Source organism: Palaemon carinicauda, chromosome 12, assembly GCF_036898095.1.
Source record: "Palaemon carinicauda isolate YSFRI2023 chromosome 12, ASM3689809v2, whole genome shotgun sequence".
NCBI lineage: Eukaryota > Metazoa > Arthropoda > Malacostraca > Decapoda > Palaemonidae > Palaemon > Palaemon carinicauda.
The window spans coordinates 5,918,366-5,945,342 of record NC_090736.1 but is presented as its reverse complement, the minus strand read 5'-3'; the positions used below and the strand labels follow the sequence as shown (position 1 = coordinate 5,945,342).

Sequence of the window (26,977 nt, the reverse complement as noted above, 5' to 3'; positions counted from 1 at the left end):
CAGTATGACCGCTCATTGCGGCTAAAAGGTAGATGTGCAGGTCTTCTCACCAGCGCTCACCATCTATCGTTAACTACTTTGCTAAAATTTCAACGGCCATTCCAGCTCTGCGACCGTTGTCAATCAGAGGCCATTGCTGCACCTGCTAATGCTATCATTCTCTTTCTGCATACAACCTGGAAGGCAAAATCTCATGTACACTCATCAACAAGCCCACTAGTTTTGCTGTACCATCTACTCAGGATTTGTCTCAAGAACTTCTCACACAGTACACAAGAGGCACTTTATATTCTTTGCTTCAGGTTGACCAGAGAACTATCATATGTTGCTTCACTGTAACATCTGACTTCAACCAAAGCAAACCCAGTACTACTGATTCTCAAGTGAGGATGTGAAAAACAAGCCCAACAATACATCCTGAACAAGTAACGATAACCATCCCTCATATGCAGACCAGAATACAAATATTTTTGCAGAGAGCACAAGCATTGAAGGGTCTACAGTATATCCATAATGGAGTTTACCATAGAACTATCGTATACTGCTTTGCTACTGATCCGAAAGAGAAAAACCAATTCCTCATAAGGAAAATGATCCACCACTGCCCTTTAACAATGGTAACAGGACTACTGCATACATGTATAAGGAAAATTCAAAAGGAAACTAATATTTCTCACACTGAAGCTTAAACCACTGTGTAACACCAGCCCCAAATGATCCAATGACCTGGAGAAATTAAGCAATGGAAGCAACAAAGTATACTGCAACTTAGATTACTTCCTTGGGGACCATGTCGGAGAAGGCACGAGAGTCAAGGCGGGTTTACACGGCTGAGCCCGGTTGTCGAACCTACTTGTAGAACGGCTCGAAGAGCTTTCAGACAGTACATCGAACCTCAGTGTGCCTCGTGCTAAAACAACGTCAACATGTCTCTCGACCAGGACGATTTGATGGCCATTGCTTTAGCAGTGGCACTAAGAAGGAAAAAAAGATCAAAGTGGACGTAGGACTGGCTACTAAAAATAGAGAAATTTTCAAACACCAACGTGCTTGTTATTATTATTATTATTATTATTATTATTATTATTATGATTATTATTACTAGCCAAGCTACAACCCTACTTGGAAAAGCAAGATGCTATAAGGCCAAGGGCTCCAATAGGGAAAATAGCCCAGTGAGGAAAGGAAATAAATAAATGATGAGAATAAATTATCAATAAATCATTCTAAAAACAGTAACAATGTCAAAAATTAGAGCCAGATGACTGGCGCAATTATTTGCGTATGGATGAAGACACGTATATTGATCTACTGAATCGTTTCAGTCCTTTGATTACTTATGAAGATACAACTATGAGGAAGGCCATAACTCCACATGAAAGACTAAGTGTCCCTTTACGCTATTTAGCATCAGGAAGAATTTATTTTCTTCGTCACGGCGTCTCGTGTGCTGTCAGGCTCAAGTTCTTTCAATATTTCATGCAGAGCCGCTATTCCTTTGTTTGTGGCTACTTTATTGGAATAGTCTTTTGATTTAACTTTCCCTTGAGCTGGATGAGCCCGATATGCATGTATGAAATCAAGTACGACTTCCTTCTCATTCTTGCTTTCATTAATGGCAGCCATAATTCATTTCTTTAATGATGTTTCCTCTAGCAGGTTTGAATAACAACTGAGGTTCGATGCTCGACACCCGTTCACACGTTCACACCGTTCGTCAAACAATGTAGCTCCGCCCACAAAAGTCAAGATGAGCCTGACTTTCATTGAGCCGTTCGGCGAGCGCGCTCGACAACCAAATAGCCCGTTTACACGCTCGAACATCAATTCAAACACAGGGTTGTCGAGCCAGGCTCGACGAGCTGCTCGCCGGTGTAAACCCCGCTTTAGACTAAAGCCCCTGCAAAGACCAGTATGGCTAATGATAATGGTAAGAGTTCACTCCAAGTTTACAGCATTCTCCAGTAAGCAAGTCCCCAGAACACATCATGACTTACTTATGAAGGAAAAGTCCTCATTAACAGTCCATAGAAAATGTCATGAGGAGAGGCTTTCCTTAAAATTCCTTCCCTATGATTTTGAATCAACATCCAAAAGTTGCGTGGAACCTTCATCCCCTCCTTAACAAGAGCAAACTAAATTCCTGATGAAGACATGCCAGCCATATCCCAGAAATCCTGAATGAAGAATTCAGATTACCATGGAAGCTATCATCCTGGTAAGGTTAAGTTCAGGATTTGTCTACCTCTGAAGGATACATAGGGAGACGATAAGTACTGTCAATCTTCTCAACCAGAATGTAGGACAGGACATGGGTTACAGAGGTAAGGTAGAAGGATATAATGCAAGTGTAGCAAGGGAATGAAGGAATGCTGCAAAGATCCTCAAGTAATGCTTAAGGGGGCACTGAGCAAGATGCATTGAAGGCACTACCCTCTATAGGGGCATCCTAAAGAGTCTTGCCCTTCTACAAGATAAGGCCACCCATTTCTTAGTTAGGAGGAATTCCTCAAATAAACCTAAGCAGAACAGTTGGAGGAAATGGAATATCCCAATGAATCGCGTGGGTTCCCACTCCAGTAACCTTAAAAAGCTACTAAACCATTTAATGGGTAAGATACCCTTGGTGTTCAAAGGTTGACTTATGGTTTCTCCAAGGTCAATGTCTGCAAAGTCTTGTCTACTAAACCCAAATGAATCACTACATCTTGAAGGGAAAGAAGCAATTATGATTCTAGAATCTCCTCCTATAGGAAAAGAATGCAAGACCCTCAAAGGAAAATAGAAACTGCTCAAACCACTTAACATCATACCTGCTCGTTTGAAAAAAAGAATGTTGATAAAGGTCAAAATCATATTCCTATGGAAAGCTCTTCTGATTAAAGGCAAGCTCTGCTATAAGAAGGACAAACAGCAACTACGTATGCTTCAAGATTACAGTAATTAGTAATCTGAAATCAGAAAGTGACCAGTAATGTTAATGGAACTTAGCCCACATACCAAGTACAGTACCTTAATGGCTGCTGATGTACTGGTACTGAGGTCAGGTCAACACCAAGGCAATGAGCATTTTGTTGGATGTCAAAGGCCTGCTAGCACAGGTCTTGCACTAATCTAACATATTCAACTGTGCTAATAGCTATTTAAATGTATGATAGTGTACAATGCTCAGATACACCAAAGATGATGGTAGATGGTACTCTTCCTGTAAAATGGTACCAACACAAAGTACCCATGGATGCACAAGGCCATAGTAAATTATTCTAGTATACTTTTAAAGCCAGATATCAAGAACAAAAGGCCCAAAAAGCACAGAAAGACAGCAAAAAAAATAGTTACCATGATCAAGAACCAAAACCCAGCTAGCAACAGCAGATCAACTACGGGTAAGGTATTGGGTGGTACCACTGCAGGCAATCTCTGCTTCAGTTATATGAATACGCTGATGCGTGGCTTTTACAAGAGGAGAGACACTATTAACAGTTTTTATGATAAAATTTATTATTTCAATATTTACTCAAGTCACATAGTTTCAAGACATTATATAAGTAGTTTATATTTTTCCCTGCAATACAAACCAAATCCTTTAAAATAGAAATGTCTTCAGCAGCATTGGAACAGCCATTGATTTGTTAATCCTCTGGTGAGACAGGTCATGACAAAATTGCTGTCAGGCTCATGACTTTTGGCCACGGAGCAATAACGTCATGTATCAACCTACCAACATGTTTCATAGTGTGCCTAACAAAGGGATAAAGAAACTGAAAATTGCATTACAAAGCTAAATGAATTTTCTATATAGCACATGGTTACATGAACAGATGACATCAAAGTGCATCATCAGAACCTAAGAGGTCAGAGGGTTAATAAGGTACAGTAGTTGGTTGAAGAAAGGTGGCACAAAGGGAAACACCCACCCACCTGTCACAGAATAGCAACTTGTCCATAGCTCAGGACTGTGGTGGGGAATTTTATATCAAAAGGAAAAATATAAATTACTTGAAACTTTTTTTATTTGTTCCTCCACGTATATTAACCATTCGTCCTTTAAAATATACTGTAGAAACCCACTCAATGGTGAAAGGTAGTCCCCCCTATAACCTAGATGGGAGGTTCTTTTCTTCTCAAGTCGTGTTATTCTTCCTGGTCTGTACGGGAGTGAGGAAGATGACTCCACAGCATCGTGACAGGTAATCATAGGGATGTAGAAGCTGTCAGGGCCTCAGTTCATAAGAAAACCCATCTCCTTAATTGGAAGCTGCTTTTGGCAGTGTCAAACCAGGCAAATCGAGAGAAATATTTATTAAGACACTAACTCATCCTCCCCCTTGCAATGAAGAGAAAGAAGTTCTTTCTTGGCAGGTGTAGTCTACAAGAAAGGTACTCCGTCGTGTAACTCGTCAGCATTAGACGTCTGAACAGCCTGTAACGGTTGCAGCTACTGCAATCCCTTGAGAGAGGAACAAGAAAGAGGTATAAAGGCCAGTCCTAGCTCTACTTGCGAATAATGCCAAATGCATTACCTTAAACAGGATACATACAGAGTCCCATTAGGAAGCTCAAAGTGCTACACAACTACCAAGTTTATGCCTCAGGACCCAAGGTAAAGGGGTCCAAGGGTCAGTTAAAAATGTCTGTAAGGTAAAGGAGCACAAAGGTAGTAGGACACCTTCAGACCCACCTTCAGTTCCAAATATGGAGACCAGTACATGAAAAGGCTACAAATAGGGCTAAGGCTGGAGAGTTCTCACACTGACAAAAATTGCATCTGCAAGCAAATAGTCCCAAGAAGCCAGAAGGAATAGTGTCTGGATATTAATAAAAAAAATAAGTAATTCTTATTTTTCTTGGCTATACAAACCAGAGTCCTTTGAAATAGAGAACATGTCTTCCATGGAGCAGCATTAGCCGTTGAATTTATTAGAGAGATATACGACAGTTGAGCATGGGGGAGTAACCCTGGCCCACCCCCCAATTGTTGTAAGCTCTACTTTTGATCTTCAGTTCAGGAGTGAGAGGTGTGGTTGAGGTGGGCAGTTTAACTTTAAAGGAGTCATGTTGGTTACTAAGATGAATACAAATTACTCTTAAAATCTGTTATTTGTTTCTATGCGTATACAAACTTTTTCGTCCTTTAAAATAAGGAGATACACTGATTGGTGGGTCGCAACTATCCCTAAAACCGAAACTGGTTGGTTCTTTTTCTTCCTAAGAAGTGTTAATCTGCCTGGTTCAGTACAGGAGCAGAGGTGATGACTACAGCAATCTCCTATTTTTTTTATCATAAGGATAAATATGATGAAAGAGCCTGGCCTCTCCAAGAAGATTTATACATGGTAAAAGGAGCGATCCCTTTACCTGAAGGGGATAGCAGTCTGGAGCGATATACCTGGCGTATGATGATCAACTGGTTGGTATATATTCCACCATCTTCCACCTCATCTAGGGAGGATGGGGGAGATGTTTCTCTAGATTCCAAGACACTTAGAAGAGTAGCTTACTAACATCAAGTCAGATTCAGCGAGTGATGCTATGAGGGCTTCGTCAACCAGAGATGTCTAAAAACTCAGACCACTTGGGAGCTGAGTGATGACTTCAATCCAAATTCTATGGCACTATTTATAGGTTATAAGATAGGTGTTGTCTAATGACAGGCAGTCATTGAAGAACTTGTAGCCTTCTAGGATACCACATCTGTAATGTAAAGCGATAGTATATTGTTGGGTTTACATTACTATCCATCCTTTCTCTTGTTAGAAGGATGGGAAAATGAACACTTCTATTTCATTCACAATAGAAAAGGTACTGTACTCATTAGTGAAACTTACTTGCAATAGCATTCGTTCCATAAATATAACAGTGCAACTCCTGCACCCCAATGAAGCGGAAGGAAAAGAGGAAGAACAGGCCAGACATGCTCATACTAGACAGACGGTACAATCGCTATCTTAGATGAGGGAGCTCGGTTTGTTACACTATTTGTTGAGCAGCTACCACAGGTCATAAGGTAAGGTGTCCAGTGACTTGTGGGTACATTCCTGTAAGTAGTGGGCCTTGAAGGTGGTCTGATACCTCCAGGCACCTGCTTTTAATACTTGATCCACTGACCAGTTCTTCCAAAAGGCTACAGTAGTTTCCACACTCCTTACCTCGAAAGCTTGTACGTTTGCCATTCCCTCCGTCTTATCGTGTTCTGAAGATAACACTCCGTTAATGAATTCACAAAGGCAGAAATAGATGGTACTTCTGGAGATGATGATTTTTTGCCTTCCTGAGCTAATAAACAAGTTCTGTAACCTTGGTCTAGCAGGTTGGGTCATTTGAGGTAACATCTTAGTGCCCTCATTGGGCAAAGAAGTAAATCATCCGGATTATCGGTCACTTCCCTAAGGGAAGGAATAGTAAAAGTCAAAATTTGAATCACGAATAGCAGGATTCTGAGTTCTTGCTACAAACTCTGGTGTACCAGAGTCCAGCTACCAATGTTTGGAATAGGTAGCCATATAAGATGAGCAGTTTAGTTCCCCTACATGTTAAGTCAAAGCCAAAGCAAGTAAGAACTCTGTCTTGAGTGTCGGATCCTTGTTAGATGCATTTTAATGGTTGATAGGAAGCACTTTTTAAGGACCAGATAACTTTGGTTACATTCCAAGTGGGAGGTATGATTTACCGAGGAGGGCAAGACTGTTCAAAACTTATTATTATTATTATTACTACTACTACTAGCTAAGCTACATCCCTAGTTGAAAAAGTAGAATGCTATTAGCCCAAGGGCTCCAACAGGGATAAATAGCACAATTAGGGAAGGAAATAAGGAAATAAGCTACAAGAGAAGTGATAAACAATTAAAAAAAAATATTTTGAGAACATTGAGAACATCAAATTATATCTTTCATATATAAACTATAAAAAATTCAGAAAAACAAGAGAAAGAGAAATAGGATAGAACAGTGTCCCCAAGTGTACCCTCAAATATGAGAAATCTACCACAAGACTGTGGAAGAACATGGTACAGAGACTCTGGCACTACCCAAGACAAGAATACAATGGTTTGATTTTGGAGTGTCCTCCAAGAAGAGTTACTTACCTTAGCTAAAGTCTTACTCTGACCTCACTGTGGTTATATTCCGTTTGCTTAGAATGAATCTGTCTGAAGACTCCATTCCATTGTCCAATGCCCATTTGTGAGCTGGTATTGTTAACTAGTAAAGGTGCAGAGAAAAAGTACCTCATAGTTTGTTGATGTATGTCACTACATTTGTGTTGTCACTCATCAAATGCTACCTAGTAGCCTACAAGGTAGTGTACTGTTGAAATGACTGCAGTACTAATATACCTACCATAATGTTCAGTAGGTTCTCTATCAGGGACCAATGGCCTGGCACCACCTGATTCAACAAATGTACTCCTCAATCTTCCTTTGAGGCATTTGAGAACAGAAGTAGTTCTGTTTGTTTAATCGGGCCCCTTTCCAGAGGTTCTTGTCCTCTAGCCACCACTGGAGGTCTGATCTTGCCTCCTGATCCACTGGAACTGGATGGTAATGAGAGTCAGTGCTTTAGTTCCAGTGTCTCTTGAGGCACCACTGGAGAGAGAATGAACTTAGTCAACAGAAAGAGACCAGCTTTTCCAGGAACGATGAATGACTTAACAGTTGTTGCCATCGTCGAACTGAAAGGTTCTGGTGATGGAGGAATGGGTAAGCTATCCTCTTGAGTCTTGCAACTCGGTCGCTTGAAGGGAACACCCTGCCTGCCACAGTATCTATGCGCATTCCTAGGTATACCATTGTTTTCTCGCATGTGAAGCTAGACTTCTGATTTGGGATCATGGTAAAAGGTAAGAAGCCTATCCCAATATTGATGGACTTGTCTCTTTGAGTTCAAAAGGGTCAGCCAATCATCCACGAACCTCTTGTGAACACCTGACGTGTGGTCGTCAGTCAAAAACACTGCCCTTTGAATTGGTAGACCTTGCTGCTGATGGACAAAGAGAAACTTTTTCGATGACTAATGGATGGGGATCTAAATGAATGCGTCTTTCTGATCTATCAAGATTATGAAGTAGTTCGTCCTGATGGTTTGTCTTACTGCACTCACAGAATGGAAAGGTCAGTCACTAGTCTCCAGACCCCTGCTGAAGAATCCTGGAGACATGTCTTGGATTACTTGCAGGGTGCCCTTGTCCATCACCTTCTGAACTTCTCAAGCAAAGAATTGGCCCTGTGAATTCATTCAATAGGATGATGACGCCTTTGGAACTTGGGGGAAGATTTCAAAGCTGTCCTCATCGCCTTAGGAGTAGTTTATCTGTTTGATAAACTTGAAGGCTACAGCATCCCTCCATATAAAGACCCAGTTTGTCCATTGGTTAGCCGATTGGTGGTACTAGAAATGTGACTTTCCTCGGCCAAAAGAACACTAAGTCAGTCAACTGTTTCTTCTATTCAGGGTCCTACAGATCCTAAGTAAAGGCAAAGTAAGCTAACGTACACAACCAATGCTCTAGCTAGGATGTTGCCTGAAGGGTAGACATGGTTGCTGTCTCCTAGTTTGCCGACTCTGCAGTCAAAAAGATTCTAGATTAAAATGCCATTTTCTCTGTCAAAATCTCGGGCATTAAGGTTGTAAGGGCTGCCTCCATTATCATTATTATTATCATTATTAATTGCTAAGCTATAACCCTAGTTGGAAAAGCCCAGGGGCCCCAACAGGGAAAATAGCCCATTGAGGAAAGGAAACAAGGAAAAATATATTTTAAGAACAGTAATACTGTAACATTAAAATAAATATTTCCTATTTAAACAAGAGGAAGAGAAATTAGATAGAATAGTGTCCCAGCGTGTAACCTCAAGCAAGAGAACTCTAACGCAAGACAGTGGAAGACCATGGTACAGGGGCTATGGCACTACCCAAGACTAGAGAACAATGGTTTGATTTTGGAGTGTCCTTCTCCTAGAAGAGCTGCTTACCATAGCTAGAGTCTCTTTTACCCTTACCAATAGTTAAGTAACCACTGAGCAATTACAGTACAATAGTTAACCCCTTGGGTAAAGAAGAATTGTTTGGTAATCTCAGTGTTATCAAGTGTATGAGAACAGAGGAGAATCTGTAAAGAATAGGCCAGACTATTCGGTGTATGTGTAGGCAAGGGAAAGAACAGTAACCCGAGAGAAGGATCCAATGTAGTACTGTCTGGCTCGTCAAAGGACCCCCATACCTCTCAAGCGGTAGTATCTTAACGGGCGGCTGGTGGTCTCGCCAACCTACTACCTACCACCGGCAGAGAAAGGGGGTTAGCCTCTTTGGTTACATAAAGAGAAGAGGGGTTGGCCTCCTTGGTTCCAAAATCTACCACTGCAAAAGATGTGGGGGGACGCAAGATCTCTGAGGACCGGCTCGCCAAGGAATTCCTGAAGCCTGAGACCTGACATTCTGTGGTCCCACTTATTTCCTTGGCCAACTCATACTAAGGCAGCTCAAGAGAAGGTTTTACACTCTGCTGGACATTCTTTCAACCGATGAATTTCTTCCTTTCTTTGGGGCCTTGATTTTTTCTCCCACTCCACTGCTGTCTGGCTGAACCTCTTTTCTGACCTAAACCAAACCTGGGTGGTATTCGGAAAGTTCTTCTTCCCTCGTATTATCCTTTATCCTGGGAAATGACCCGGCTACTGAGCTATTCTCGTGCGACAAGAGGCTCATCTTGTACCACAAGGGATGACACGGTGTCCTTCAATGGTCTCATAGAGCCTAAGATGGTTTAACTATAGGGTCCTAAAGGGGACTCCTTAACGCCAGGATCATACATATTTTTTGGTTGTGTCTTATCCATGTCAAGGATTCGTGATTCGTCATCACTCTGGCGTTACCGATCAACTATGCCTCACTGTGCGGGAGCTTCCATCGGTCCGTATTATGGGGAGAGTTCTTGGACCTGAGCCCAATCGATTCACAGGTACTCTCTTATATTGAGCTCAGGAGGATTTTCTGGGAATCAGAGTTCTATAGGAGATTATATATGCTCAAATTCAAAATCCCTTCATAAAAGTAGAGCTATGAGCGCTTGCTTTGAAACCGGCAATGGTCTAAGATAGGAAACTGCTCAAAAAGCAGCCTGTCAAGACACACAAAATTGCCTTGTCTCTAACTGTACTGAAAAGTGCACTTCCTTTTGTTTCTCCTGGGGAATCTATAAAGAATTTAGCGAGACCGTGAATGTAAGATCCTCCTTTCCTGGCCGCAATTATGATTGTAAGATAGCGTACTCCCTGTAGCTTTTACACTATAGGACCCTTTCCTCATCTGTCGATACCCGAATACTTGCGTGCTTAATAGCATGGTGACATGGTCCACTGACAAGCCACAGTATGCTCAAAATCTTTGGCAGGTTGATGTGTTAAGGAACGTGCAGCGCAGGGAGAGACTACATTTGACTTTGCTAACAGTAAGAACATGTAAGTTTATAATCGGATCTATTCTTCAAGCTGTTAGTAAAAGACAGAGTACTAGCAATCCTGTTCACGCTGACGTGTTAAGGCAAGCGCTGCAACAGGAGAAAGACTGAGGTCTTACAAATGTTTGCTATAAGTGAGATCCCGTGGGCGCTGGTAGACGTGCACAGGGGAAGGAATCCTCAGAAGAAGCATAAGCTGCAAGAAAGCTTTGAATCAAAATCATATCATCATCAAAAAACATCAATTTACGTCTTTTCCATTCAAGTAAAAATGATCCAGCAGAGAACAAAGTTTATGTGCAAGTTCCTTGCAATTTTGAGTAGAGGGAAGGACATCCATTTTATGTCCAGAAGGAGAGACAGCTCCAGAGAATGGTCATGCCAAAGCAACAAGGTCCTCACACAAAAAGGGGGCACCCACAAATGCAACCACAGAGGCCACCCCTTTCTATGAGCTGGGAAGAGCTGACATTAGTCTATGCTTGGAAGGAGTACCTTCCAAACCATAAGACAGCCATAACGTCCTCAGGGCATCATTACCATGGTCAACATCTGGAAAGGATTTAAAGGACTTGCTCTGAGAAGGAAATTTACCAATTTCTCTAGAGGAAAGATTTTCTCCTCACAATATTGTCTTGAATTAGGATTAAGACCATTGCTCTTCCATGAACCGCCATCAGAGGAGGCCAATGAGAAAGGATCCGAGGGCAGGATAACAGGGGTAGGAGGAAGAGGTCCGATGATGTTTTTCTTCCTTCTCCTGCTGTAGGCTTACTATTGGGTGGACAGCCACTCCCTACATTCCTCACAAAGAGAAGCTTGCGAACAATTATGCCCCCCTGCAGGATAGACATAAAAAAAGATCAACCAATGACCTGCACTTAAATGTCCCACAGCTACAATCATTAATTCAAAGGCAGGTTTGTATTCCCACTTTCGATTTCTTTATCGCTAACACCCTTCACATCTACATGGGAAAGTCTAAGCAAATATAATTAATTCAGCTAAGTTTGGGTTAAGGCACCAAGAGTATGTTAGTGCATGTCGGTGGCTGAAATCGAAGTGGCTACTTGGCAAGCTGGCAGTCCCACCACCAGCCAGTAACTATCAACACTTCGTTATAATTTCTAACAATTGAGGTTTCCAGCTTTGGTGAAATCGTACTCCTATTAGAGGACGAAGGATTTTGTATTTGTGTAGGAACAAAAGAGTTATTTTATTGGAACGATATTTTCTGTTTATCAAGTATTTATTCATTTAAAGGTACTATACAGTATTTATGTATACCTGTATCTGCGGGCAAATAGTAGACAGACTTAATGTTACATGAACTGTATACTGTTATCATAATGTCTTCATAATGAGAGAAAGGGTTTCTCTCATAGGATAATGAACTAAATGAATTGTAAGACTTGTTTTAATAACACTCAAACATCAAAAGCAATTAAATATATCTCTGCTATTACATAACATAAAAGTTCTTATTGTACAATACTTACAACTGTCCAATGCCACATGAAAAATCAAATCTTAAATCCACTGTGTATGGCAACCACTCCAAAAGTCATGTTTTCATAAGTAACTCTTCTAAACCCAACTTCTTCAATCATCTCTTTAAATGTCTCCTAGAAAAAAAGAAAATAGTTCATAGCATTTTTAATTCACATGATGCCACCAGTCAGTAAGCCAAAGAAATTGATTTCTAAATTGCTTCCAGTTTCATAAACTCAAAACATTTTGGTAGCTTTTTACTAGAAATTTTACTAACTAAAATATAAGCTTCCCATATGCCTGTTTTCCACAATTCTGAAGAGGATGGTGGTCAATATGAATTCTCGTACATCATCCTATTGTTTTTGAGATACCAGACTTGATGTGTCTTGTATTTGAGAAGCTGATGACAGTGAGAGAAAACTAGTCAAGGATTAAGGGTAAATAGTAAGAAGAAATAAGAAGGGTTGAATGACAGTGATAGTAGGGTTAATAAGGCTATGACAGTGACTAAAAGTAAAGCCCCCATAAGAATAGGTAGATGTTGATGAAATTGATAGTGAAATATAGATAACTTAAGAATAAATGTTAAGAGGGCTGTAAGAAATAAGCTTCTGATTACTGCTGTATAAAACAGTAGAAAACACAGATGAAAGACTGAATAAGGTACTGTACTTGCACAGATATTACTCAGTCCTTCAATATTGTACAGTCATATTTGAGTGAGAAACAATATTGTGATATTCTTTTTGGTAATCTATGAGGTGCCTTATTTACCAGTGCAATAAAACTTTCTATAAGAAGAGAAAACAATCTTATGGTATTATGATATAAAGTAAACATAGTATTGCGTTATGATACATGTTACAACTGTTTCAGTTCACAGTGTTAGTGTCTTCCTATGGTATATTTATATCTAGATGTAAGCTGCTAAGATTTGTTTCTAGATAATAAGACATTTACCTGTAAGTTTATAAAAAAAAGAGGATTGGTGATATTAATTAGTTTAGTTGGTTAATGTAAATATTATGTTGCATTGTCTTATAATTTTGTAAAATATAATGTTTGCATTGTAATATAAGTAAGTATTCGAGGGCACAGAATCATTGCTATCCTAGATAAGTTTAAGGTTTAAATTAGTATTCAAGTAAAACCCTGAATGTATGTATGTGTGTACATAGTGAATAAAGTTAAAATATTAGGAGAAATGAGTCTGATTCTGGCCCATAGCAATCCAACAGTCCACAACATACATTTGGCCCCCAACCTAAGGTATTATTCTTCAGGGAGTACTGTCAAAAGGTTTATGAGTCATTTGGATCACAGAACATAGTGAGTGAGGTTTGGAAGTGTGATGAAAACAGAACAATATGGAAGACAAATTGATGGCTTTACGAGAAGAACTGTGGAGAAAAGAATGTGAAAATTAAAGTTTGAAGAAAGAAAATGAAGAACTGAGGATGCTAGTGAGAGGGATAGAAGACTGAGTGAAAGGTCACTAGAAAATAGCCGAGGAGGAAATGGAAGAAAGAATAGCTGAAATGATAAAAATAATATGGGAAGAGGAAGTTGCACAAAAAGAAAGAAAAATACCTACTCGTATAGCAGTACCCAAGAAAGTGACTGATAGTTCAAAGAACAGTGCCAGAAAGAGTAAGGTTGTGATGAGAGTACCGAGTAGAAGAAAGGATTCGCTGTTTTCATCCTCGAGTGATAGCAAACAAATGAGAGAGGAGCAGAAAGAAGACAGGCTGAGTGAGTCAGAGAGCGAGAATGAGTATAGGAGCGCCTTGATCGGGGAAGTGATACAGATAGAAATATATAGTTTGAATGTAGTGAGAGATGTGGCAGAATTTAGAGGAGGCATATGCATCTGTGCCCTAAGGATGATGAACATCCCTTCCCAAGAACTAACCCAGGGTAGGCAGGATTGCTCGAACCTCCCTTTCAGGATGGAGTGTTTCCCCAAGAGGAGGGATCCAAAATCTATTGAGAAGCTTCTTTGGCAGAGGCAGGCAAGGAAGTCTCTGATCTGCTGAAAAAAAGTGATTTTGACGGAGGAAAAATCTATTTCTGAGCGAGAGACCTGTGTCGCCCAGTGAAATGCTCCTTATACCACCATTTCTAAGGTATAAATACTGCTAAATATACCAGAGAAAAAAGTTGCATGGAATGCCAGGAATATACCCAGCTTGCTCACCCTTATAGGGTGTCGGTATAGTAACTGGGGCGTGTTGAAACCACTATCGGAGGTCCCTTACCAATTAGTCTTCTCCTTCCTCAACATCCCCCGTTACTACGAGGTGCCATTCTACATTCGACTACTGCCCCCTACCACCCACGCACCTCCCATCATTCCTTCTTTAGCACCGTGATATCAACACGCGTTCTTGTGTTCGGAACCTTTATTTTGTGTTTAGTGATGATGCCTGAGCTTCTAGAGACTTCTACCTCCAAGTTAAGTATTGCAATCTGGCTGGGGAGACATATTCTCTACTGACCCCACTGTAGAGTCTCTCTCTCTCAGGATCCTACCTGAAACTAGACACTACTAGTGTCTAGTGTCCCAAGCAAGTGACCAGGAAAGTAAACAAACACATTCCACTCTATCTGTACAGTGCAGTTATTCAACACCTGGAGGGACCATTACCTGCTGTTGTTATGTCAGAAATATCTACCACACCAGGCTCATTGTCTGGCTGACCAAATCCTGGGGAAATGGTCATAAGGCGAGCTACATCACTTCCTCCTGAAGGAAGAGGGTGGCTTCAAGATTATCTGGCCTACAGTGCTGATGAGTGGTCAGTGTGGTACCAATCACCTGCACCCAGTGCCATAGGAGACTGTCAAACTGGGCTCTCAATCCGTCTGAAGACATCGATAGAATCAGTCAATGGCTGAGCTTCATTATTCCCTCCTGATGGGGAAATGTGACAGTAAAAAGCAAGAACGTTCCTCCTATTTCAGGGCAGGAATGGGATAGGTGGGTGAAATATCTCCCTTTTGCCTGTCTTAACCCTTTTACTCCCAGGCTATTTGGAAATTTCCAACCCTTAACCCCCAGGGGGTTATTTTTTTCCCAGCAAATTTCGCAGTATATTTTTTAAAAATTGCTCTAACAGCCTTAATTTTTGTCATAGAGAGGTCAGGTTGGTCTCATTCTCTTGGAAAATGCCTGAATTTTCTCAAAAAATATAAAAATTAGAATAGCGCCAACGTTATCCCTGCGTGTCGTAAGAGGCGACTAAAAGGGACAGGACGAGGGGGCTGGGAACCCCCTCTCCTGTATAAAATTCCTACGAGACACCGACAAGGAGATGGAGCTGGGGGGAGAGTGACTGCTCCCCGCACTCTAGTTTTGGGGTGTTTGAATGTGCGTGGATGTAGTACGATAGAGAGTAAAAGATGTGAGATTGGAAGTATGTTTAGAAGTAGAAGGATGGATGTATTGGCCTTGTGTGAGACAAAGATGAAAGGAAAGGGTGAAGTGATGTTTGGTGAAATGTCTGGTAGAGTGTCTGGGATTGAAAGGGGAAGAGCGAGAGAGGGTGTGACGTTATTGCTGAGTGAATGGATGACAGGTAAAGTAGTGGAATGGAAGGAGATATCATCTAGGTTAATGTGGGTAAGGGTTAAGTTGGGTAGGGAATGTTGGGCGTTTGTCAGTGCGTATGGGCCAGGTAGTGAGAAAAGTGAAGAAGAGCGGAATGAGTTCTGGAATGAATTAACTAGGTGTGTAGAAGGACTGGGTAGAAGGAATTATGTAGTTGTATTGGGTGACTTAAATGCTAGAGTGGGCGCTGGAGAGGTAGAAGGTGTCATTGGGAAGTATGGTGTACCAGGTGAAAATGAGAGTGGTGAGAGACTGGTAGATATGTGTGTTGAACAAGAGATGGTAATAAGTGCTAGCTTCTTTAAAAAGAAAGATAAGAATAAGTATACATGGGTAAGAGTGGCAAATGGAAGAGTAGTAGAAAGGGCATTAATGGATTATGTGTTGATAACTAAAAGAATGTTTGGAAGATTGAAAGACGTGCACGTGTTTAGGGGTATGGCAAACGGTATGTCTGATAATTTTTTGGTGGAAGGAAAATTAGTTGTAGCAAAAGAGTGGGGGAATAGAGTAGGTGGATGTAAGAGGGAGGTAGTGAAGGTTGAAGAGTTAATAAAACCGGGGGTAAAAAGTAAATATCAGGAAAGGTTGAAAATGGCATATGACGAGGTGAGAGTAAGAGAAACTGGTAATTTAGAAGAGGAGTGGAAGTTAGTAAAAGAAAATTTTGTTGGGATTGCAAGTGATGTATGTGGCAAGAAGGTTGTTAGAGGCAGCACGAGGAAGGGCAGTGAATGGTGGAATGAAGGAGTGAAGGTAAAAGTGGAAGAGAAAAAGAGGGCTTTTGAAGAATGGCTGCAGAATAATAGTATAGAGAAGTATGAAAAATATAGAGAGAAAAATGTGGAAGTAAAGCGCAAGGTACGTGAGGCAAAGAGGGCAGCTGACCTGAGGTGGGGTCAGGGATTGGGTCAGTCATATGAAGAGAATAAGAGGAAGTTTTGGAAAGAAGTGAAGAGAGTAAGGAAGGCTGGCGGAAGAATTGAAGAGACCGTGAAAGATGGAAATGGAAGGTTGTTAAAAGGAGAGGAGGCAAGGAAAAGGTGGGCGGAATATTTTGAAAGTTTGCTGAATGTTGAGGATAATAGGGAGGCAGATATAATTGCTGTTGCAGGTGTTGAGGTGCTGGTGATGGGAGATGAGAATGAGAGAGAGATTACAATAGAGGAAGTGAGGAGAGCACTAGATGAAACGAGAGTAGGAAAAGCATCTGGTATGGATGGTGTGAAAGCTGAGATGTTGAAGGAAGGGGGTGTGACTGTACTTGAATGGTTGGTGAGATTGTTTAATGTGTGTTTTGTGTTGTCAATGGTACCAGTAGATTGGGTTTGTGCATGTATTGTACCACTATATAAGGGTAAGGGAGATGTGCATGAGTGTTGTAATTCAAGAGGTATTAGTTTGTTGAGTGTAGTTGGAAAAGTGTATGGTAGAGTATTGATTAATAGGATTAAGGATAAAACAGAGAATGCAATCTTGGAAGTACAGGGTGGTTTTAGAAGAGGTAGGGGTTGTATGAATCAGATTTTTACAGTTAGGCAGATATGCGAGAAATATTTAGCAAAAGGTAAGGAGGTGTATGTTGCGTTTATGGATCTGGAGAAAGCATATGATAGAGTTGATAGGGAAGCAATGTGGAATGTGATGAGGTTATATGGAGTTGGTGGAAGGTTGTTGCAAGCAGTGAAAAGTTTCTACAAAGGTAGTAAAGCATGTGTTAGAATAGGAAATGAAGTGAGTGATTGGTTTCCGGTGAGAGTGGGGCTGAGACAGGGATGTGTGATGTCGCCTTGGTTGTTTAACTTGTATGTTGATGGAGTGGTGAGAGAGGTGAATGCTCGAGTGCTTGGACGAGGATTAAAACTGGTAGGCGAGAATGACCATGAAGGGGAGGTAAATCAGTTGTTGTTTGCGGATGATACTGTACTGGTAGCAGACACAGAAGAGAAGCTTGACCGACTAGTGACAGAATTTGGAAGGGTGTGTGAGAGAAGGAAGTTGAGAGTTAATGTGGGTAAGAGTAAGGTTATGAGATGTACGAGAAGGGAAGGTGGTGCAAGGTTGAATGTCATGTTGAATGGAGAGTTACTTGAGGAGGTGGATCAGTTTAAGTACTTGGGGTCTGTTGTTGCAGCAAATGGTGGAGTGGAAGCAGATGTACGTCAGAGAGTGAATGAAGGTTGCAAAGTGTTGGGGGCAGTTAAGGGAGTAGTAAAAAATAGAGGGTTGGGCATGAATGTAAAGAGAGTCTTATATGAGAAAGTGATTGTACCAACTGTGATGTATGGATCGGAGTTGTGGGGAATGAAAGTGACGGAGAGACAGAAATTGAATGTGTTTGAGATGAAGTGTCTAAGGAGTATGGCTGGTGTATCTCGAGTAGATAGGGTTAGGAACGAAGTGGTGAGGGAGAGAACGGGTGTAAGAAATGAGTTAGCGGCTAGAGTGGATATGAATGTGTTGAGGTGGTTTGGCCATGTTGAGAGAATGGAAAATGGTTGTCTGCTAAAGAAGGTGATTAATGCAAGAGTTGATGGGAGAAGTACAAGAGGAAGGCCAAGGTTTGGGTGGATGAATGGTGTGAAGAAAGCTCTGGGTGATAGGAGGATAGATGTGAGAGAGGCAAGAGAGCGTGCTAGAAATAGGAATGAATGGAGAGCGATTGTGACGCAGTTCCAGTAGGCCCTGCTGCTTCCTCCGGTGCCTTAGATGACCGCGGAGGTAGCAGCAGTAGGGGACTCAGCATTATGAAGCTTCATCTGTGGTGGAAATGTGGGAGGTTGGGCTGTGGCACCCTAGCAGTACCAGCTGAACTAGGTTGAGTCCCTGGTTAGGCTGAAGGAACGTAGAGAGTAGAGGTCCCCTTTTTTGTTTTGTTTCATTGTTGGTGTCAGCTACCCCCCAAAATTGGGGGAAGTGCCTGGGTATATGTATGTATGTATGAAAAAAAAAAAATTTATTGCATTTTTTTGCAAGGACGTACCGGTACGTCCATGGGGGTAAAGGGATGGCTTTTGTGAAACGTACCAGTACGTCCTTTGGGGGTAAAAGGGATAAAGATTCAGTGTTGGGTCCCGACCAGGACTGCTCAACTGCATCTGATACCAAGGAGAAAACCATCGTATTGAGCTAACAACCGTTTGATGATTAAAGCATGATGACTACCAGGTAAGATTAATTTTAATAATCAAGCTTCTCAGTCAATTCAATAACCTGTCTTTTCTTGATTCACTTACATACATATGAATACATATAATATAAACTTACTTGATCAGGAAACTTCCGAATGCTTTCAACCAAGTACTGATAACTTTTCCAGTCTCCTGCAACAACTTGTCCCATAGCAGGTATTATATTGAAGGAATATTTGTCATACAGCCTGCAAATCATAAAATAAAGCCTTAGCACATTTTCATTCCTCACTAACACTACTACTGTATATGAACATACAGTAATTAGTAAACTCTTCCAATTCAGTTTAAGCATAACTTGCAAGAATAAAAAATTCAACAACTTTTCACATTTTCTATTACAATTTTGAAATGTATATGAATTTTTAAATTTGAAAATCAAAAAATAAATATGAAAAGTACAGACTGTATTAAACACATTTTTGAAATACTGTAATCCAAAATTGGTCTTCATACAATAGTTATGAAAAATGTTATTTTGATAATAAAATAAATTTTTGAATATACTTACCCGGTGATTATAATAGCTGCAGCTCTGCTGCTCGACAGAAAACTCTACGGAAAAAATCCGCCAGCGATCGCTATGCAGGTAGGGGGTGTACTTCAACAGCGCCATCTGTCGTCCAGATACCCAGTACTCATTGTAAACAAAGAACTCAATTTTCTCCTCGGTCCACTGCGTCTCTATTGGGGAGGAAGGGAGGGTCCTTTAATTTATAATCACCGGGTAAGTATATTCAAAAATTTATTTTATTATCAAAATAACATTTTTCAATATTTAACTTAGCCGGTGATTATAATAGCTGATTCACACCCAGGGGGGTGGGTAGAGACCAGCAATAAATGTTTACATCATTATGAGCTAAGGATTTTTTATTTCATTTTGGAAGTTATCAAAATAACAAAAACAAAATAAATAGGTACCTGGTAAGGAAGTCGACTTGAACAATTACTCTGCCTTTTTAAGTACGTCTTCCTTACGGAGCCTCGCGATCCTCTTAGGATGCTGAGCGACCCCTAGGATCTGAAGTATGAAGGGTTGCAACCCATACCACAGGACCTCATCAAAACCTCTAATCTAGGCGCTTCTAAAGAAAAGAATTTGACCACCCGCCAAATCAACCAGGATGCGAAAGGCTTCTTAGCCTTCCGGACAACCCAAAAACAACAATAAAAAACATTTCAAGAGAAAGATTAAAAAGGTTATGGAATTAGGGGATTGTAGTGGTTGAGCCCTCACCCACTACTGCACTCGCTGCTACGAATGGTCCCAGAGTGTAGCAGTCCTCATAAAGAGACTGGACATCCATAACATAAAAATGCGAACACTGACTTGCTTCTCCAATAGGTTGCGTCCATTATACTTCGCAGAGATCTATTTTGTTTAAAGGCCACTGAAGTTGCGACAGCTCTAACTTCATGTGTCCTTACCTTCAGCAAAGCTTGGTCTTCCTCACTCAGATGTGAATGAGCTTCTCGTATTAACAGTCTGATAAAATAGGATAAAGCATTCTTTGACATAGGCAAAGATGGTTTCTTAACTGAACACCATAAAGCTTCTGACTGTCCTCGTAAAGGTTTAGTTTGTCTTAAATAGAACTTAAGAGCTCTCACAGGGCATAAGACTCTTTCTAGTTCATTCCCAACCATATTTGATAGGCTTGGAATATCGAACGATTTCGGCCAAGGACGAGAAGGTAGCTCGTTTTTGGCTAGAAAACCAAGTTGTAGAGAACATGTAGCCGTTTCAGATGAAAATCCGATGTTCCTGCTGAAGGCGTGAATCTCACTGACTCTTTTAGCTGTGGCTAAGCAAACCAGGAAAAGAGTCTTTAAGGTGAGATCTTTAAAGGAGGCTGATTGTAGCGGCTCAAACCTTTCTGACATGAGGAATCTTAGTACCACGTCTAAATTCCAACCAGGTGTAGCCAAACGACGCTCCTTGGTGGTCTCAAAAGACTTAAGGAGGTCCTGTAGATCTTTATTGTTGGAAAGATCCAAGCCTCTGTGATGGAAGACTGATGCCAACATGCTTCTGTAACCCTTGATAGTGGGAGCTGAAAGAGATCGTTCTTTCCTCAGGTATAAAAGGAAGTCAGGTATTTGAGTTACAGAGGTACTGGTCGAGGATACAGATACTGACTTGCACCAGTTTCGGAAGACTTCCCACTTCGATTGGTAGACTCTAAGGGTGGATGTCCTCCTTGCTCTAGCAATCGCCCTGGCTGCCTCCTTCGAAAAGCCTCTAGCTCTCGAGAGTCTTTCGATAGTCTGAAGGCAGTCAGACGAAGAGCGTGGAGGCCTTGGTGTACCTTCTTTACGTGTGGCTGACGTAGAAGGTCCACCCTTAGAGGAAGAGTTCTGGGAACGTCCACTAGCCATCGAAGTACCTCGGTGAACCATTCTCTCGCGGGCCAGAGGGGAGCAACTAACGTCAACCTTGTCCCTTCGTGAGAGGCGAACTTCTGCAGTACCTTGTTGACAATCTTGAACGGGGGGAATGCATATAGGTCTAGATGTGACCAATCTAGGAGAAAGGCATCTATATGAACTGCTGCTGGGTCCGGGATTGGTGAGCAATATATTGGGAGCCTCTTGGTCATCGAGGTTGCGAAGAGATCTATGGTTGGCTGGCCCCATGTGGCCCAAAGTCTCTTGCACACATCCTTGTGCAGGGTCCATTCTGTTGGAATGATTTGTCCCTTCCGACTGAGGCAATCTGCCATGACATTCAAGTTGCCTTGGATGAACCTCGTTACTAGCGAAATGTTTTGACCTTTTGACCAGGTGAGGAGGTCCCTTGCGATCTCGTACAACGTCATAGAGTGGGTCCCTCCTTGCTTGGAGATGTACGCCAAAGCCGTGGTGTTGTCCGAGTTCACCTCCACCACTTTGCCTTGAAGGAGAGACTTGAAGCTTTTCAAGGCCAGATGAACTGCCAGTAGCTCCTTGCAGTTGATATGCATTTTCCTTTGACTCGAGTTCCAAGTTCCCGAGCATTCCCGACCATCTAATGTCGCGCCCCAGCCTGTGTCAGATGCGTCCGAGAAGAGAACGTGGTTGGGAGTCTGAACAGCCAGGGGCAGACCCTCTCTGAGGCTGATACTGTCCTTCCACCAAGTCAGGCAAGACTTCATCTTCTCGGAAATGGGGATCGAGACCGCTTCTAGCGTCTTGTCCTTTTTCCAGTAAACAGCTAGGTGATATTGAAGAGGACGGAGGTGTAGTCTTCCTAACGATACGAACTGTTCCAGGGATGATAGTGTCCCTATCAGACTCATCCACTGCCTGACTGAACATCGTTCCTTCTTCAGCATGTTCTGGATGCATAACTGGGCTTGGCTTGTTCTGGGGGCCGACGGAAAAGCCCGAAAAGCTAGACTGTGAATCTCCATCCCTAAATACACAATAGTTTGGGATGGGACCACTTGAGACTTTTCCAAATTGATAAGGAGACCCAATTCCTTGGTCAGATCTAGAGTCCACTTTAGATCCTTCAGACAGCGACGACTGGAAGAAGCTCTTAGAAGCCAGTCGTCCAAATAGAGGGAGGCTCGGATGTCCGCTAAATGAAGGAATTTGGCTACATTCCTCATCAGCCTCGTAAACACAAGAGGAGCTGTGCTTAGGCCAAAGCACAGGGCTTGAAACTGGTAGACAACCTTTTCGTAAACAAATCTCAGAAAAGGTTGGGAATCTGGGTGGATGGGGACGTGGAAGTATGCGTCCCTTAGGTCTAAAGAGACCATCCAGTCTTCCCTTCTGACCGCTGCTAGAACGGACTTTGTGGTCTCCATGGAGAACGTCTGCTTTGTGACAAAGACATTCAGCGCACTGACGTCTAGCACCGGCCTCCACCCTCCTGTCTTCTTTGCCACTAAGAAGAGACGGTTGTAGAAGCCCGGGGTTTGATGGTCCAGGACTTTGACTACTGCTCCCTTTTCTAGTAAGAGAGACACTTCCTGTTTCAATGCTCATCTCTTGTCTTCCTCTCTGTACCTGGGAGAGAGAGAGATGGGAGACGTTGCTAGAGGGGTTTTTCGTACAAACGGGATCTTGTACCCCTCTCTGAGCAACTTCACAGATTGTGCATCTGCGCCTCTCTTCTCCCAGGTCTGCCAGAAGTTCTTGAGTCTGGCTCCCACTGCTGTCTGAAGAAGCTGGCAGTCAGACTCTGCCTTTAAAGGACTTGGTTCCTTTCTTCTTACCACGTCTCCCTTCGGCACGAGCACCTCCTCTGCTGGAGGCTCTGCCACGAAAGGGCGGAATAAATCGGGACGCTGGAGTGTCCATCCTTGGTCTAGCTGACAAGGTAGGCAAAAGGGTGGCTTTGCGAGCGGAGGATGCAACCAGATCATGAGTGTCCTTCTGTATCAAAGAAGCAGCAATCTCCTTAATCAAGTCCTCTGGAAAGAGGCACTTAGAAAGAGGAGAAGTTGAAGACCTCGAAGGCTCTAAATATCCCTTTCAAAAGGTGGTCTAGGTCCGAAGATGACCAACATATTTTTGAGCGTCTCATGGCTAGCCTGCGGGGAGAGTCTACAAGACTTGAGAAGTCGCCCTGGGCAGAGGCAGGAACTCCCAAGCCGAGAACTTCTCCCGTGGCATACCAGACGCTCGATCTAGAAGAGAGTCTAGCAGGGGGAAACGTAAAGGCTGTTTTCCCTAGACTCTTTTTGGACTGCATCCAATCTCCTATCACTCGTAAAGCTCTCTTGGACGAGCGTGCGAGGACGAGTCTAGTAAAGGCAGGTGAGGATGACGGCATACCTAGAACAAACTCTGACGGAGGAGAGCGCGGAGCCACAGACACAAACTAGTCCGGAAACATCTCTTTGAACAGAGCTAAAACCTTCCTAAAGTCCAAAGAGGGTTGCGTGGACTTAGGCTCGTCAAGATCCGAATGTGGTTCATCAACGTGTGCAGCACCATCGTCATCAGAAAGTCCATCGTCCGAGTATTGAGGAGGAAGCGGCAATGGAGTAGGTAACGGCTGGTTAGCTGAGTCCGGTCGCACGGGTGCACCTGTGACTGAACCGGACGCAACGTCATGGAACTGTTGCCCAGTCTGTGAGCTGGCAACAACCATAGCAGCGCGGGGACGCACAGCGTCTACTCCAGACTGTCTGGCCTGATGTGGGTGAGTAGTGGCAACCACACTGGGTTGCGGAGGTTGACGCACCGCGTCAAAACAAAACAACTCTGACGGTTGTTGTACCTCGCGAACGTCAACGGAAGGCTCCGTGCGTCGCTGAACGTCAACATGCGGCTGGCAGGGTACACTGGAACGCATGGGTGGCGGAACTCTCTCAACTGGAGTGCGCAAGAAGGTTGCCTCAGCGTCCACAGGACGCACAACCGAGTGTGTGGTTGGTTGTAGGCAAGAGGCTGTACTAGCTGGTGCAGCAGCAACCTTCTCCGCACGCAAGTCCTGCATAAGAGACGTTAATTGGGACTGCATGCTCTGCAGCAAAGACCACTTAGGGTCTGCAGGAGCAGGTGCGGCGACAGACGGTGTAACTGTCTGAGGCGGTACCGCTTTGCCTCTCTTAGGAGGTGAGCAATCATCGGAAGACTGCAGCGAGTCCGAACTGACCCAGTGGCTACAGCTGGGCCGTTGGACTTGCACGGAAGGGACCGACTTGCGCTTTAACGGTCGTGAGACCTTGGTCCATGGTTTCTTGCGAGAAACCTCTTCCGCAGACGAGGTATAAATGGGCTCTCTCGTCTTTGTGTGGTAGGGGCGATCTTGGGTAGATACGCCCGAAACCACGGAGGGAACGTCTGTTCGCTGATTAAAGCCTCTCGAACCCATTGGTCGTACGACATTGCTTCTCCCCTGGACTTGGGAGCTTGCAAGAGGTCCCGGACTAGGAGGACGACAGGCACGAACAGACGAACCCTCAAGCGCAACACCATCCACAAAACTATCACTCACTTTATCACTTCCCACTGCACTTTTACACTTCAGCTCCTTGACGTCCGCCATGAGCTGGTTACGGTCACTAGCCAGGGACTCAACTCTCTCACCCAGAGCTTGGATGGCACGCATCATATCAGCCATCGAAGGTTCCTGAGTGCCAGAAGGGGGATTAGGAGCAACCACTACAGGGGAAGGAATAGGTTGTGGGGCATGAGGAGAGGAAAATTCAACAGAACGAGAGGAACTTCTCCTGACTCTATCTCTCTCTAGCCTTCGTGTATATTTTTGGAATTCGATAAAATCGAATTCCGAAAGCCCAACGCATTCCTCACATCGATCTTCCAATTGACAGGTTTTATCCCGACAATTGGAACAAACAGTGCGAGGATCGATAGAGGCCTTCGGAAGACGCCTTGAACAGTCCCTAGCATTATACTTCCTGAATTTTGGGACTTGAGAAGGGTCAGCCATTTTGAATTGGTCAAAGGGGAATTCAAAAACTATCCAAAGTCATCAACAAATAATCCGTAATCAAAAAAAAAAAAAGAATGCAAGGATTTATTGAAGAGAAAGCCTGCACAGCGAAAGCTCAAAACTAGAATAGTGTACTTCACCAAATAGTTGTCAAAACAAATCCAGTTAGCAACAGCGAATTAGTAGGTCTTGCCGGTAGCACGACAGAGAGAAAATTGAGTTCTTTGTTTACAATGAGTACTGGGTATCTGGACGACAGATGGCGCTGTTGAAGTACACCCCCTACCTGCATAGCGATCGCTGGCGGATTTTTTCCGTAGAGTTTTCTGTCGAGCAGCAGAGCTGCAGCTATTATAATTACCGGCTAAGTTAAATATTGAAAACTACAAATTTTATCTAATATGTATTTTTCCTAGTTATACAAACCCGACTCATTTCATGGAGTTATTACTGATCATGTTTTCTACAACTGGTCAACTTGATTTTGGTTGGTTGTGTCATGCTTCGTGCTGGGTAAACACAGCGCATGCCCAAAGAGCTAGCGGGAGGTTGCTCACGGCGTCTCTTCACAAGACTAACCTGGCCAAAGACTTGCTTAAGGCGGGACCTTTGCTAAACGATTCGGGTTTCTATAGCTGGGAAAAATACAAATTGTGGTCAAAATCATGTAACAAAATGCAACTCATCCTTACCATTTAACACCAGAGTTGTTAACTTGACTAAACTCCAAGCACATAAATCTACCGCCTGGCTTTAGCACTCTGTATGCTTCACTTAGTGCCTGTAAAAGATGGTACCTACTATAATTCTATAATGAATATAACTAACAAAGAATCTATTGGTAAATTAGAAGACTATAATCACTTAGTTTATGGCTTTGATAGTAAAAATGAGATAAAGTTATAATATCCTTAAACATTTCTTAAGCAAAATGACAAATTCGGAGATAATTTGTATTTTACCTAACCATACAAACCTTAGCTATTTACATAGGGTTTACTTTTCGGCGTAGCTGAAATGACGAGCCATTAAGATTTTAACAAGGGTTAACTACCCCCCGCTAGTAAGCTGGGGGTAGGGAAGGGGTAGCTTGCTACCCCTCCCCCCCACACACCTGTGAGTTCTCTCACTTCACTTAGAGGTACAGTAGGACTTGACTTGGGGGACAGGGCTGGCAGGCAAATATGTGTAAATAGCTAAGGTTTATATGGTTAGGAAAAATACAAATTGTCTCCGAATTTGTCATTTGTTCCGTAACCGAAATACAAACCACGCTATTTACAAAGGGTGACTTACCCCTTAGGAAGGGCGGAAAGTCCCCAGCCTTACTGGCTTTGGCTTTACCCGGCGACCCGAAAACCAAGTGAGCAGCACTCGAGAAAGGGGGTCACTGCACCTCGCACTCTCCTAAGCTTGCTACGGATGAGCGGCCTACGTAAGTTGTGTGTGGAGGAAGTTGTGACTCGTCCTAGGAAATTGACCTGAAGTTCTTTAGATAGAAATCTAGGCTAGGACGTTCCCAATACCACCTCGTCAGGGTATAGGGGACGCAAACAGTATCATAGTTAATACTAGGAGCATAAGGGAGCATGGTTTACCTGCAGAGGTTGAGGTCAGCTATGCAGAGACCAGGATGCTGCTTTCCCCAGGGGAGGGGAGAATGAAGAAAGAAGTAAGGGCCAGACATACTCTTTCAATCACGCAGACTAAAACCGGGTAACAATGCCCCCAACCTTCTGCTACCTGTCCAATAAGGAGCCTGAGGTTAGACCAGCTGTTGTGCAGCCACCACAGGGCCAATAGAGAATGTGTCGAAGCTCCTGTGGGTCA

General features: G+C 42.8%; 1 protein-coding gene across 1 annotated transcript in view; it reads right to left on the bottom strand.

The window, feature by feature from the left end:
- The window catches only part of LOC137651187 (ubiquinone/menaquinone biosynthesis C-methyltransferase UbiE-like), a 67,437-nt gene that overhangs the window by 9,712 nt on the left and 30,748 nt on the right, over nt 1-26,977 (bottom strand). The window contains exons 5-7 of the mRNA XM_068384338.1: nt 25,840-25,928; nt 18,827-18,938; nt 11,955-12,080 (exon numbers count right to left, since the gene is read on the bottom strand). Coding sequence (XP_068240439.1) covers nt 11,979-12,080; nt 18,827-18,938; nt 25,840-25,928 — 303 coding nt within the window. The 3' untranslated portion in view covers nt 11,955-11,978. The remainder of the gene's footprint in view (nt 1-11,954; nt 12,081-18,826; nt 18,939-25,839; nt 25,929-26,977) is intronic.